The 13,820-nt window shown below is 31.7% G+C and overlaps 1 protein-coding gene across 1 annotated transcript; it reads left to right on the top strand.

The window, feature by feature from the left end:
- Positions 1–779: 779 nt before the first annotated feature.
- Positions 780–13,795, top strand: LOC112727946 (disease resistance protein RPP2A). The gene is given in 9 exon segments (XM_072209597.1): positions 780–1,410; positions 2,265–3,306; positions 3,558–4,027; positions 4,164–4,333; positions 4,336–5,255; positions 5,833–6,111; positions 6,193–6,873; positions 11,931–12,764; positions 12,954–13,795. Coding segments are annotated over 9 exon segments (5,661 nt in total). The 5' UTR covers positions 780–922; the 3' UTR covers positions 13,731–13,795.
- Positions 13,796–13,820: the final 25 nt, after the last annotated feature.

Here is a 13,820-nt window from a genome sequence, read left to right as displayed (position 1 = left end):
TATTTAGTTTGTATTTTGAATGTGTATTTAATTTTAAAAAGACACTAAATCTATTTATAATTTTTAGATGCGTTTGTTTTACTTTTTTTTAAATTATTGTAATAAAAGGCTGAATATTGTACAACTTTTAAAGGATACCTAGTTGAATTGATTTTTTATTTCCTAATCTTTCATACCAATTAACAAAAGAAAAAATATAAGAGAACAATACTTTTTTTTTTTTGAACAAGCGTAAACAATAATTGAAAAAAAGTTATTGATAGTTTAAATGGTTTTATTTTCGGTTCCCTCAGAACTTTGAAAACACTCATTAGCAAAAATTTTGTAATATTAAAAGACTAATGACGACAACCTTAAATATTAAAAGGCTTTAACAAAACTCTCTTGTTTTTTCTCCCGGTGTAATCTAGTATATATCTGATCTAATAACGACAACCTTAATGTCCTCTTACATTTTTTTCATATGTTGCTGGCCCAAGTAAAGCTGTCATAACACAAAGACAAGAGTGTGAGCATCTCTAAGTAATAACGAACAAATTGGAATCTGTTAGCTCAATAAACAATGACATTCACCACGAAAATGTGTAGTGTGTAATTATTGATACTTCAAAACAAAAAAAATTTATGATTTATATAAATACAAGAGAAAATGTGTGATAACTACCTTAATTGTTTATAGATGATTAACACTAACACAAAATGCCATAGTTTAAATAATCTAATCTTTATTGTTTATTACTACTGTACATGTACTAATCTCTAATCTCTAACATATGAACAAAAAGTTAAGCAGTATATGTAGATAGAGCTGCATATGCAAATGCTGTGATCTGATTTGTGCGTTGACTTTATAATCATATAAAGTTTGTTCACCAGTTACCCAACGAATCCCTTTGCTCTTGATTCTAATCCATCATCGCCCATGTCTTACTACCAATCAGCAGAAAGAATCCCCGATCCATCATGGAAGTACGATGTGTATTTGAGTTTCCGAGGCCAAGACACTCGCCACGGATTCACCTCACATCTCTATGACGCTTTGAGGAGAGCTGGGATTCATGTTTTCAGGGACGAGGTGGCGCTTGGGAGAGGAGAGCAGATAACATACACACTGATTCAAGCAATCGAAGCTTCTAGACTTTTGGTTGTTGTTTTCTCAGAAAGTTATGCTGGTTCTAGATGGTGTCTGGACGAGTTGATGAAAATAATGGAGTGTATAAGCACTGGAGGTCAAACTGTCATTCCGGTATTCTACAATGTTGATCCCGCAGATGTACGCCACCAGAGAGGTCCTTTTGGAGAAGCTTTTCAAAGTCATAGATTCTCATATGAGAATGAGATAGTCCATGCATGGAGGGCTGCGCTCACTGAAGCTGCTAACCTTTCTGGATTCGCAATCACCGGAGACAGGTAATTCCATATATATCTGCTTGTTTCTTTTACTTTTCTTTCTTTTTATATTTTTTATTTTAAAAATGTTCTAAAATAGACAATTATATAAAAATAAATCAGTTATTAAATTAATTATAAATATAAAAATATATATTCAAATATAAAATATACATTAAAAATAAATTAAATAATTTATTTATTTATCCACAAATACATTAGTTTTTTATAAAACTATTTCTTGTATTGATTTAAGGAGATCACTTTAATAAAGACATTAAAAATGTCTTTTTTTTTAAGACGTTTACATGTGTCATGATATTATTGGACATCTTTATTAAATCGGTTAATAATTTATTTTTAATAAATCAAAATAAAATCGGTTTATTATAGCAACAATAATAAATTCAATTGTCCACACTATAATTATTAGATCCGATTTGATCCTATCGATTTACATAATTTAAACTGAATTATATTTAAATTTTTTGATAAAAAGATAAATATATTCCTAATTTTTATTTTTAAAAAAATAGAAAAAGAACCATGGTCTAGTGGATTATGTTGATCAATTGGACTGGATCCGATAACAATTAAGTTTATTGTTATTGTTATAAAAAAATCGGTTTTATTTTAATTTGTTAAGAAATTTAAAAATAACTGATTTATTAATATTTTCAATAATAATGCGAAACATAAATGTCTTTACAAGAAGATAAAAAGACGTTTTACGCCTGTTAAGGGAGCATCCTCCTTGATTTAGATTTAAATGTGTCTTGGTGACCAAATAAAGGCTGAGTTCCATTAGTTTAGTTGAATTCATTGGAAAAAGTTAGAATCGTTACTTACGTAAAATCGTTGGTTGATTTTTGCAGAAATGAAGCTGAAATGATCGGAAAGATTGTTAAACATATAACTACTCTACTTGCTTCGGAAGACTTGTTCATCGCAAAGCATCTAGTGGGAGTACAATCTCGCACGGAAGATGTGATTCAAGAGTTACATTCTCATAAACCAGAAGACGTCGTGTTAATGGGGATATGGGGGATGGGAGGAGTGGGTAAAACAACCATTGCGAAAAGTGTTTATAATCAAATTCGTCACGGTTTTGATAGGCCAATGTTCCTCCCAAACATTCGGGAGATGTGGGAGAATAACCAACAGGTTTTTCTGCAAGAACAGTTATTGAATGGTATTTGCAAAGCACAGATAAACATACAAAACATCGCATCAGGAGTAGCTTTATTAAGGGAAAAACTTCGCCTGAAAAAGGTATTTCTTGTACTTGATGATGTAAATAATATAGACCAGTTGAATGCCTTGTGTGGAAGTCCAGAATGGTTTGGTGCAGGGAGTATAATAATCATCACAACAAGAGATAGAGGTCTGCTTCGTAGGATTGGAGTTGAGTATGTGTACCAAGTGAAAGAAATGGATTACAATGAATCTCTTCAACTTTTTTGTTGGAATGCATTTGGGAAAGCAACTCCTTTAACAGAGTTTGCTAGACTTGCAGAAGATGTAGTTAAATATTGTGGGGGATTGCCATTGGCCCTTATAACAATTGGTTGTCAATTGTTTGGAAAGATGAAAGACGAGTGGGAGAATGTATTAGGTGGACTCAAAAGGTTTCCCCATCCGGATGTACACAAAGTTTTGAAAATAAGCTTTGATGGCTTAAATGATGACAGAGAGAAAGAAATATTTCTTGATATAGCTAGCTTTTGTATTGGCATGGAAAGAGAGGAGGCACTGCAAACACTAAAGGATGCCTTTGGACTCAGCGAATATGGAATTGGTTTCCTTGAAGAGCAGAGTCTTATAACATTTGACGAGAAAGATAGAGTTCGAATGCATCCTTTGCTGCGTGACATGGGAAGAGAAATCGTTCGAGAGCAATCACAAACTGATGCTCAGGTATATATGAGAAATGCTACACCATCATCAGAATTTATTGTTTTTGGCCATCATTTTTAGTCATTAATCCAATTCTTTTAGTCTATTAATCCAACAACATACTTTAGTCCATATTTTTAAGGAAAAGTATAGGTAAACATTGATGGCTAATTGATGTGATGGCCCTCTAGCATTCCATGGTATACACTACTATGTTTTCTTATTATCCAATATATGATTTTCACCTTTTTCTTATTATAATCATTTTGCAGCGAAGGATGTACGATGTTTTTGTGAGTTTTCGAGGCAAGGACACTCGTCCAACGTTTACATCACATCTCCATACATCTCTCCAAAATGCTGGAATTACTGCTTACAAGGATGATGATGATGTTGATGGACTTCAAAGGGGAGAACGGATTTCAATCGCATTGTTAAAAGCAATTGGATTGTCTGCATGTTCTGTCATTGTTTTTTCAACCCACTATTCTGATTCAAAATGGTGCCTGCAAGAGCTTGAGAATATCATGGTATGCCATAGAACAAAAGGTCAAGTGGTTTACCCTATATTCTATGAAGTAGATCCCTCAGATGTACGTTATCAAAAGAAAGAGACTGACTTTGGGAAAGCTTTTGAAAGTCTTATAAGTCGAAGATCAGTGGAAGAAGATAAGGTGCAAAGTTGGAGAACAGATCTTCGTGAAGTTAGTAGCTTTTCAGGGACGACTGTGATCAACTCCAGGTATTTGTATTTAGAAGTCTCATACACACTTATATATTATTTGATAGATAGTTTAGAGTTTTCTAATTGATTATTTCATCTTGTGCTAATGTGATGACTGACTTTGTTGCTTATCTCTGCTCTCTATATTTTATAGGAACGAAAGTGAAGATATCAAAAGAATTGTCGAACACGTTACTCGTTTATTAGATAAGACAGAGTTGTTCGTTGCAGCGCATCCAGTGGGAGTAGAACCTCGTGTGCAAAAGTTGATTGAAGAATCAAACATTCAAAAGATAAAAGATGTTCTAATACTTGGGATAAAAGGCATGGGGGCGTTGGTAAAACCACTATTGCCAAAGCCATCTATAACAAAATTCGTCGCGATTTTGATGGCAGGAGCTTCCTCCTGAACATTAGAGAAACATGGCAGCAAGATAATGGAAAGGTTCTCTTGCAACAGCAACTTCTTGAGGATATATTCATTGCAACAAGGATACACATAAGTAACATTGATTCAGGGAAGCAAATATTAAAGGAAAGGCTTGGTGCTAAAAGGGTACTCATTGTGCTTGACGATGTGACTGATTTGGACCAACTCAATGCTTTGTGTGGTAGTGGTGAATGGTGTCGTCCTGGGAGCGTAGTAATCATCACAACAAGACATGATGATCTTCTTCGAGTGTGTAAACTCACATTCAATCTAGAAGAGATGAATGGGGCTGAATCCCTTGAGCTTTTTAGCTGGCATGCATTCAAACAAGCATGTCCAAAAGAAGAGTTTGTCAAGCTATCTACAGATGTAGTTGAATATTCTAATGGATTGCCACTGGCTCTGGAAGTTCTTGGGTCCCATTTGTTTAATATGGGAATAATAGAATGGCAAAGTGCATTGGATACTCTGAAATTAATTCCCCATGATAAAGTCCAGAAGAAACTACAAATAAGTTTTGATGGTTTAAGTAAGAATTATGAAAAAGAAATATTCCTTGACATTGCATGCTTTTTTATTGGGATGGATCGAAATGATGTTGTGAAGATATTAAATGGTTGCGGACTCCATGCAGAAATTGGAATCAGTGCCCTTAAAGCGCGAAACCTTGTAACTGTTGATAACAATATGCTTGGAATGCATGACTTGTTAAGAGATATGGGAAGAGCAATAATTTGTGAGCAATCACCTGAACTTGAAGAGCGAAGTAGATTATGGTATGATGAGAAAGTGCTTGAACTATTAGAGAATCATGAGGTATGATTTACGTTTTAGATAAAATTAGTTTCAATAAAAGTGCTGTCAAAGCTAACATTAAGAGTTCCCTTGATGGGGGAAGAAATAAGCATTATTTGTTGAAAAATTAAATCTAATTGTTATACTGCTTTTGCTAATTTCCAACTCCCAATAACTAAGGCTACTGAGATAGGGACATAGAGACACAAAATTATGTTTGGCAAAGGAGACATGGACAGAGATAATGTGTACAGAGACATTGAATTAATATATTTTGTATCCATCCTGATAGGAATGACACGGAGACACTAACAAGGGACACAACTTATTTTTTATTTTTTTTTCATTATTTTTATTAATTTTTTATAATTATATTTTTTATTATTATATTTTTCATCTCAAATTTTTTGAATGAAAAAAAAATGAAAATAAATTGGATTTTCATAATTTGTTCTAATTTATCACCAAACAGAATACAAGAACATAAAACTTTGTGTCTCTGTCCATTAATATCTTGTCCTGTCCTATTCTCAGTGTCTTGTCCTATCGTGTTCTCGGAAACAAACGCAGCCTAATATTCCATTTTCATTTCTTTTAGGGAACAGATTTAAAGGCTAAGGGATTGAGTTTGAAGCTGCCAATGACCAATTCCATTTGTTTGAGTAAAGAAGCATTTAAGAATATGACTAAACTTAAATTGCTTCAACTCGCGGGTGTACAACCTAATGGAGAGTTCAAACATCTTTCAAGATATCTTAGATGGATGAGTTGGCATGGATTTCCTTTGAGACACACTCCCATAGACTGCTATCAACCAAATATAATTTCCATTGAGTTAGAAAACAGCAAACTCAAAGTTCTGTGGAAGGAGTCCCGGGTAAGAATCCTAACGCGTACATATAATTCATAAGCTTGTATTGTATTCTAACATAAGCCTTGAAATTTTCTTTTCTTGTAGTTGTTGAAACAGCTGAAGATTTTAAATCTTAGTCATTCACATGACTTGATCAAAACCCCAGATTTTTCATACCTACCTAATCTTGAGAAGTTAGTACTCAAGGATTGTACAGAATTGTCTTTGATTTCCTATACCATTGGAACTCTAAAAAACATCCTTCATATCAATATAGAAGGATGTACAAACCTTTGTGTACTTCCAAGAAGCATATACAAGTTGACATCTCTTGAAACTCTCATCCTCTCTGGGTGTTTAAAGATTGATAAGTTAGAAGAAGATGTGGAACAAATGGAATCTTTGGCAGTGCTAAAAGCTGATAACACTGCCATAGCACAAGTGCCCAGTGCGCTAGCAAGATTAAGAAACCTTGGACATGTTTCTTTGTGTGGCTATGAAGGATTGGCATGTGATGTGATTCCTTTAATTATGTTTTGGTTATGGACTTCACCAAATAATATGTTGTCTTCAGTTATGCAAAAATGTTCAAATGTTTTCACTTATGCAAATTGGCGTCCACGGCTTCAGATAAAAGGATATGTATCTTTGAAAACTGATAATGTGGCAAATTGCAATGAATTGGGGATGGATATTTCTGAACCAAAATCTTCTTTGAATTCCCTTTTGATTCAAATGGGGGTGGAAAACTCAACCACAGACATACTTCAAAAGACTATTTTACAGGTTTGTCCCTATCTTTTATAAATAACTAGTATTTTTACCCGTAATAACATTACGGAAATATAAATTTAATAAAATTGTGGTCTACTTTGTTCTGACAGTATAGATTATGCATGGCACAAAAGATTTATAAAATTAAACTACTTTTACAAAAAAAAAAGTCATAGATTGATAAAAGTCTCTAGCTAAGAAGACCAATGTACCTGTAGATAAAAAATTAAATAATAAGATTTTTAGTTATTATTTTTATATGAAAAAGTCTAATTTTTTATTAATATTTAATTTTAACATTCGTTATCTAAAATTTAAAACAATTTAACGTATATACTTTTACATTTAATTAGGTGTTAATTGTTAAGTCTGTTTTACAAATAAAAATAATTAATTTTCATACTTGCTATTTAAAAATAATATTTTTTCTCTCTATATATATAAAAATATAATTAGATATTAGCATAAAAAATTATACTGATAGTTATAAAATTAACTCAACATTAATTTTTTTAAAATAATTGAATTTTGATTCTAACTTTTATTTAATTATAATATTAGTATTCTCTTAAAATTATATGTAATAAATATTTGAAAAAAGAAAAATAAAAATATATATTAGAAAGATAAGCGGTAAAAATTTAAAACTAAATAAAAAACTAAAAGACTATGTATATAATAACAATAATAATAATAATAACAACATTTTTTATTTAAATTATATTATTTTATTAATTTTGTTTTCTGTAGAAGAGAAATATAGAAAAATAGAGAATGAGAGAAAAGAGAGAGAAAGATAAAGATGAAGAATGAAAGTGAGAGTGAGAGTTTATTAATTTTGAAAGAAAAATTTTATTTTAATTGTAAAAAATATCAGATGACATATTTTGATTTGTCAAATTACTAATATAAAATATAAATTATATATAGAGTAAAAAAAGTAGAGAACAATAGAAAAATGGAGAGAGGTAGATGAAAAAATTTAGGAAGGAAATTTATTAATTTTGATCAAAATATTTCTCAATTTTAATAAGAGAGTGTCATGTGATACATTTGATTATTAAATTAGATAGTAATATATGATATATAATATAGGTATATTTCAATTTCAATTTTAATATTTCAATTTTAATTTTAATGCAATTAAAGAATGTTATGTTGCACATTTTGATTGTCAAATTAGTAATTAATCATTGATATTGATAATGATATATAAAATAGATAGAGTGGTCGAAGGAATAAGAGAAATAGAGAAATGAAGAGGGAGGATGGGAGAACTCTTTAATTTTGGAGGAAAAGATTTGATTTCAATTGCAATGAGAAAGTGACATGTGACACATTTTGGCTTTAAAATTAGAGATATATAATAGATATAATAGATATAATAAATTTCTTTTATTTGGTTCTATATGCTAAAAAATGAATTAAAAGATAATATCTGCTCTATCATCTATTTATGGATGTCTTTGATTTAACATTTTTTTTCAAACTACAAAAAATTTTATTGAAACAACAACAACAGAGCCTTGTCTATTAGATGGGTCGGTTATATGGATCAAACGACGACATTATGTTCTATCATATATCATGTCAACAGAGAGACTGTTTACATGTAAATTTTGTTTGACCATCTTATGATGGTCTTCCTAAGTCTTCCTCTACCTTTCACTCCTAGTCCATCTTCCATCTCATCCACCCTCATGACTGGGTGCTCTGTCGGTCTTCTTTTCACATGTCCAAATCATCTGAGACTTGATTCTACCATATCTATTCTTAATATATAAAAGTAGGTAGATAAGGTTTATCCACATTCTTTTGAAGCTATTTCTCTTCTTCTACTAACGCCAAGTCAGCAATGTTGCTTACTTGACAAAATGTTAAAATCAACCACTCAAATCTTGCCAAATCAACTTTTATTTTCAAAAAAAAAAAAAACTAAAAAACACAATAAAAACCAACAACTTAACTTTTCCCAAATCAATTCTTATTTTTAAAACAATAAAAACACAAATTAACATTTACCAAAAAAAAAAAAACCCCTGAAAAGCCTATTACCTTCTTCATACTTCTCGAAACCCTCTTCCTCTTGGCACCTCTCCGTACCATCCCATGAGCCATTATTTTTTTCTACCTACATCCTCTTCCGGTCCCATGAGCCATTGTTTTTTTCTCGAAACAAGCAAGAATGAGGAGAAAGCAATATCTTCGGTCAAAGAGGAGTGTCAATTTAGCTTCCACTTCAGGTTAGTACAAAAGAGTCTCATAACATATTCTGTTCTGCTTTTTGTATTGATTTTTGGTACAGATAGAAAAAAAATTCTTTTGTAATTATTTACGAATCATTACGTAGGATTTAAATAAAATATATTGTATTATATTTAAAATACTATCGATGTGTGAAAAATGGATAATTTTAAGTTAAGAAGTTGCCAACTCAGCTTCCACTTTAGGTGAGTACTAATTATTTTTATAACATATTTTATTCTAATTGTTGCTACACATAACTAATTGATAGGAAAAAATTCGTATAGTTTGTTGTAATTGTCTACTATGTAGGATGAAAATAAAATCTTTTGCATTATATTTAAAATCATAAAAATATGTGAAAAAATGGATAATTTTTTAAAAATAAAATCACATCAATATTAATTTTGCAATCCGTAAATAAGTTTATCCACATTACTTCTATCGATGCGTGAAAAAAGGATAATTTAAAAAAAAAAGTTACTTCAATAATAATTTTGCAACCTTGGCAAAAGATGAAAATCAACCAATCACTATTTAGTAAAATGTTTTAAAAAATTAAAATAAAAAACTCTTATATATTATTATTCAATTGAAACATCGACTTGGTAAAAGATGAAAATCAACCAATCACTATTTAGTAAAATATTTTTAAAAATTAAAACAAAAAACTCTTATATATTATTATTCAATTGAAACATCAAGTACTAATTAAATGCAATCAACATACATTAAAAGTGTCATAATAATAATAATTATAAAAAAATTCAGTTACAAATATTCAAATTCTACAACTTATACATATTAAGACTCTTACTACTCTTCATTTCTTAATCTCTCATAATAATTGTCAAAAATTTTTTAAATTTAATATAACATTTTTATATGTTTTTCATTCTTATTCATTTATTTTTTTAATTATTTACAAACAAAAAAATCACAAAAAAAAGACAAAGTGTAGCCATTAATGCAAATCGAAAAATGAAAAAAAAATAAAAATGCAGTTTTATATAACTCTAATATAAATAACCTATGTCTTTTTTAAAAATAAATAAATTCAAAATCTATTTATAATATTTTCTCTAAAATATTTTAAATATAACATTTATTAAAATATACTATATAGTATAAATATTCTACCTCTTCGCGCATTGCGCGGGTCTCACTCTAGTTTTTCTTAATAAGTGATACTCTTTCTCTTTCTCTCTCTCTCTCTCTCATCTTGCGTTCCTTATTCTATCCAATCGCCTATGACCACTCATCCATCTCAACATCTTCATCTCTGTCATACTTAACTTATGTTCGTGCTTCCATTTGGCCGCCTAACACTATGTACCATAAAACATAGCCAGTCTTATAGCAGTGTGATAAAATTTATCTTTAAGTTTTAAAGACACTTTTTTTTGTCACATATAAAATCAGATGCACTTTTTTGTCTTAATTTTTCTTTTGCTGTTCTTCTAATAACGTCTGTCATCTCCCTCCACATCTCCTCCGCGCTTTCATCCCCATTCTACTTTGCCTCTTCTCCTATCCGTCTTCGGAAGCTTCTTTATTCCTCATCTTTCGTGTGATGTTTTTTCCTCAACTTTTACTCAATGCAAAAATTCATGAAGAGCATCTTATGTTATGTTGTTAAACTCTCTCTTGGAATAATTTTACAATTAATACAAAATTTTCGGTCGACTCTCCTCAATAAGAAGAAGTCGATTTGAAAGCTTGTCATACCACTCCTATAGGTTATAATATGTTCGTCTCTCTTTTTAAAACATGTATTTGCAATGAGAATGTCAAAGATTGAAGAAAAGTCTAAAATAGTTTTACCCTCGGTAATGACCACCCCGAAACCATGACCTCCGTGAATACTCATACCCAATCACTTCTCTTCCAACATGGGCATTTAAATTTCCTCCTAAAAAAATCTTATCTTCCGAAAGTATGTCTTTGACTAAACTCTTTAGATCCTCCTAAAACCTTATCTTGTATTGCTCGTCCGAACCTACTTGCGGTGTATATGCGCTAATCACATGAAAAGTACATCCTTCCAATACAAGTTTAATAGAGATGATCTTATCTCCCACCCTCTTGATATTCACTACGTCCTTCTTCCACTGTTTATCCACAATAATACATATCTCATTCTGATTCTTCACTTTTCCTGTATACTAAAATTTGAATCCGAAAGTATCTAACTTCCTAGCCTTTGTACTGACCCATTTTGTTTCTTGTAGGCACGTGATATTAATCTTCCTCCTTGTCATGGTATCAACCATCTCTATGGATTTTCCTATTAGAGTGCCTATGTTCCATGTCCCAAATCTCAATCTTCTGTCGCTCCGACCTTTACTCTTACTTTTTTTTTGTGAACTAACTTATTGACCCTCGTCCATTCACGAAAACGTGGGAACTCTTGCTCATTTAATACTAAATCTGAACACCGATGCAGTGGCTCTTGCTCATTTGACACTGTACACGAGCCATACAACGTGTTACTTCTGGGCAACAACCTAGTTTCAGCGCAATAACGTCTTTGGTCCATGTTATGAAAATTCAACTAAGTTTTTGTGTAGGCTGTCGAAAGCCTAACACAACCCTTCTCCTTTATCCGGACTTGAGACCGGCTATGTACCGCAGGTGTAAAATAGGCCGAGTTAAAAAGTTCTACCGAAACGTGGAAAGAATTTATAAAAGCATATCTTAAACAAAAATTATTTAATTTGATCCGAAGTGGAAACAACTTTTAAAGTTGCTTGAAATATCATTTATGTTGTTAATGAAATAAATGATTTGTGAAGCATATAATGCTTTGTTATGTAAAATCGCAGAACAATGAGCTTGGAGATTACCTGCTCCCTTATGACAACAATTATCCTGGTTTGTTAACATTCAGTGGTGAAGGTTCCTTTGTGACTTTTCAAGTCCTTCATATGAATGGGCGCAACTTGAAGTCCATGATGTTGCACATTGTTTACTATTCTACTTCTTCCACATTCACTACAACAGAAGATCTGATTCTTGAAAATGTGCAAATCTTAAATCTCTCAAGGGACATGTCCAATGTATTTAAGGGAGATAAGTTAGTTTCATTCAAAGATGAGGACAGGGAAATCCTAATGTCAAGTCTAGAACCTGGTGACACCGTGCGGATTGTTGTTGCTTTAGGATCTGGGTTCATTGTGACGAAGACCATAGTTTATCTCATATATGACGATGAACCACCAATTGAGGAAAACTTGGAGCACTTCAATGATGATGAGGATGATATTGTTTGTTCTACTGGTGATGACGTTGTAGCTTCTGTGAATGAAGGCACTTTGGGTGTTGATGTCATTGCAGCAGATTATGATGAAGATGTTACTGTTTTTGGTGTTCATGATGCAGTAGCTGGTATGAATGAAATTGTTTCTGGTGTTGATGCTATGGCAAAAGATGAGGATGGTGCTACTGTTGCTAATGTTGATGATGATATGGTAGCCAATCTGGATAGAAATGCTTCTACTTCTGGTACTGATATCATGCCACCAATTACTAATGGTTTTGGTGCTAATTATGTAGTAGCAACTGATATAAATGAAAGTTCTTCGAGTGTTGATGATAATAATGATGATGATGTTGCTGCCATTGGAGATAAAATGACAGGACTTATTCCCTTAGTTCAGGTATGAAAGGATATAAAATGGCAGCTTGGTTCACATTTGTATTAATTCCATGTGAAAATTTTGAATGATTTAAATATTGATTTGGTTTAAACAACTATTTTTTAACATTAATACATACACACATATTTAAAAATTAAATCCCGAATTGTTGGTTCATTTTTCTAACTATTTAATTACTTTCTTATACAGGTCCCTCTTGATGCTAATACATATTCTGAGCTTACATTGACTATGATGGTTTCAAAAGATGAGCTTCATGAAGATAGTGATTTGCTTATTGCAGAGTTGGATAAAACATTGTCAGAGAGCTACTTTCTGTACCCTAGTCCTGGATCATTAGAACTTCAAAGTCTCTCTGTGATTTCAATCTTTCAAAAAATGCAACTTCTTTTGGATAATGAACTAGAAGCCTTGGTAGGAGATGTTAACATCAAGAATCAGCTTCTTGGCTATGTGGCTCAATTAGGCCAAATAATAGGGTCATCACAAGTTCCTAAAGATCTTCACTCTTTGGTTACTGAGATTAATCACTTCTATGAAGATTTTCTCAATGATTTTCCGCCTGTTCAAGAAGTGTTAGACAATCATGAAAGATTGATTGACTCACAGAATGGACTTCAAGAGAAGTTAAAAGCGGCTAAGGCTAAACAGGGACACTTTTCTGCTTCAATTTCTAAAGGAAAAGAAAGGGTCAATGAGATGTCTAAAGAAATCAATGAATTGGAGGTGAAACTAAAAGCCTTGCATGAGAAGAGGAATAGGTTACAATTCAATGTGAAATGTTGTGAGTTTGAATCTATAAACATCAATAAGAATTTGGAAACTTTGATAAAAGAGAATGAAGAGGTTGTGAGCACTCTCAAAGAATCAGAATCTGCATTGAGAAAGGCTGAGTTGTCAAAGCAGAGTTATGAGAGGAAGCTAGCAGTCTTGAAGCAAGCTCTTTATGGCAACACTAGACATTAGAATTTTCTTCAATTTTGTAATAATTAGAACACTTAATATTAATAAAAAAGTTATAGACTTGTGTTGGCCATTCTTTCTACAAAAATAAGA

The sequence above is a fragment of the Arachis hypogaea genome, chromosome 12, assembly GCF_003086295.3.
Source record: "Arachis hypogaea cultivar Tifrunner chromosome 12, arahy.Tifrunner.gnm2.J5K5, whole genome shotgun sequence".
Lineage (NCBI taxonomy): Eukaryota > Viridiplantae > Streptophyta > Magnoliopsida > Fabales > Fabaceae > Arachis > Arachis hypogaea.
This window is presented reverse-complemented; position numbering and strand designations above follow the sequence as displayed.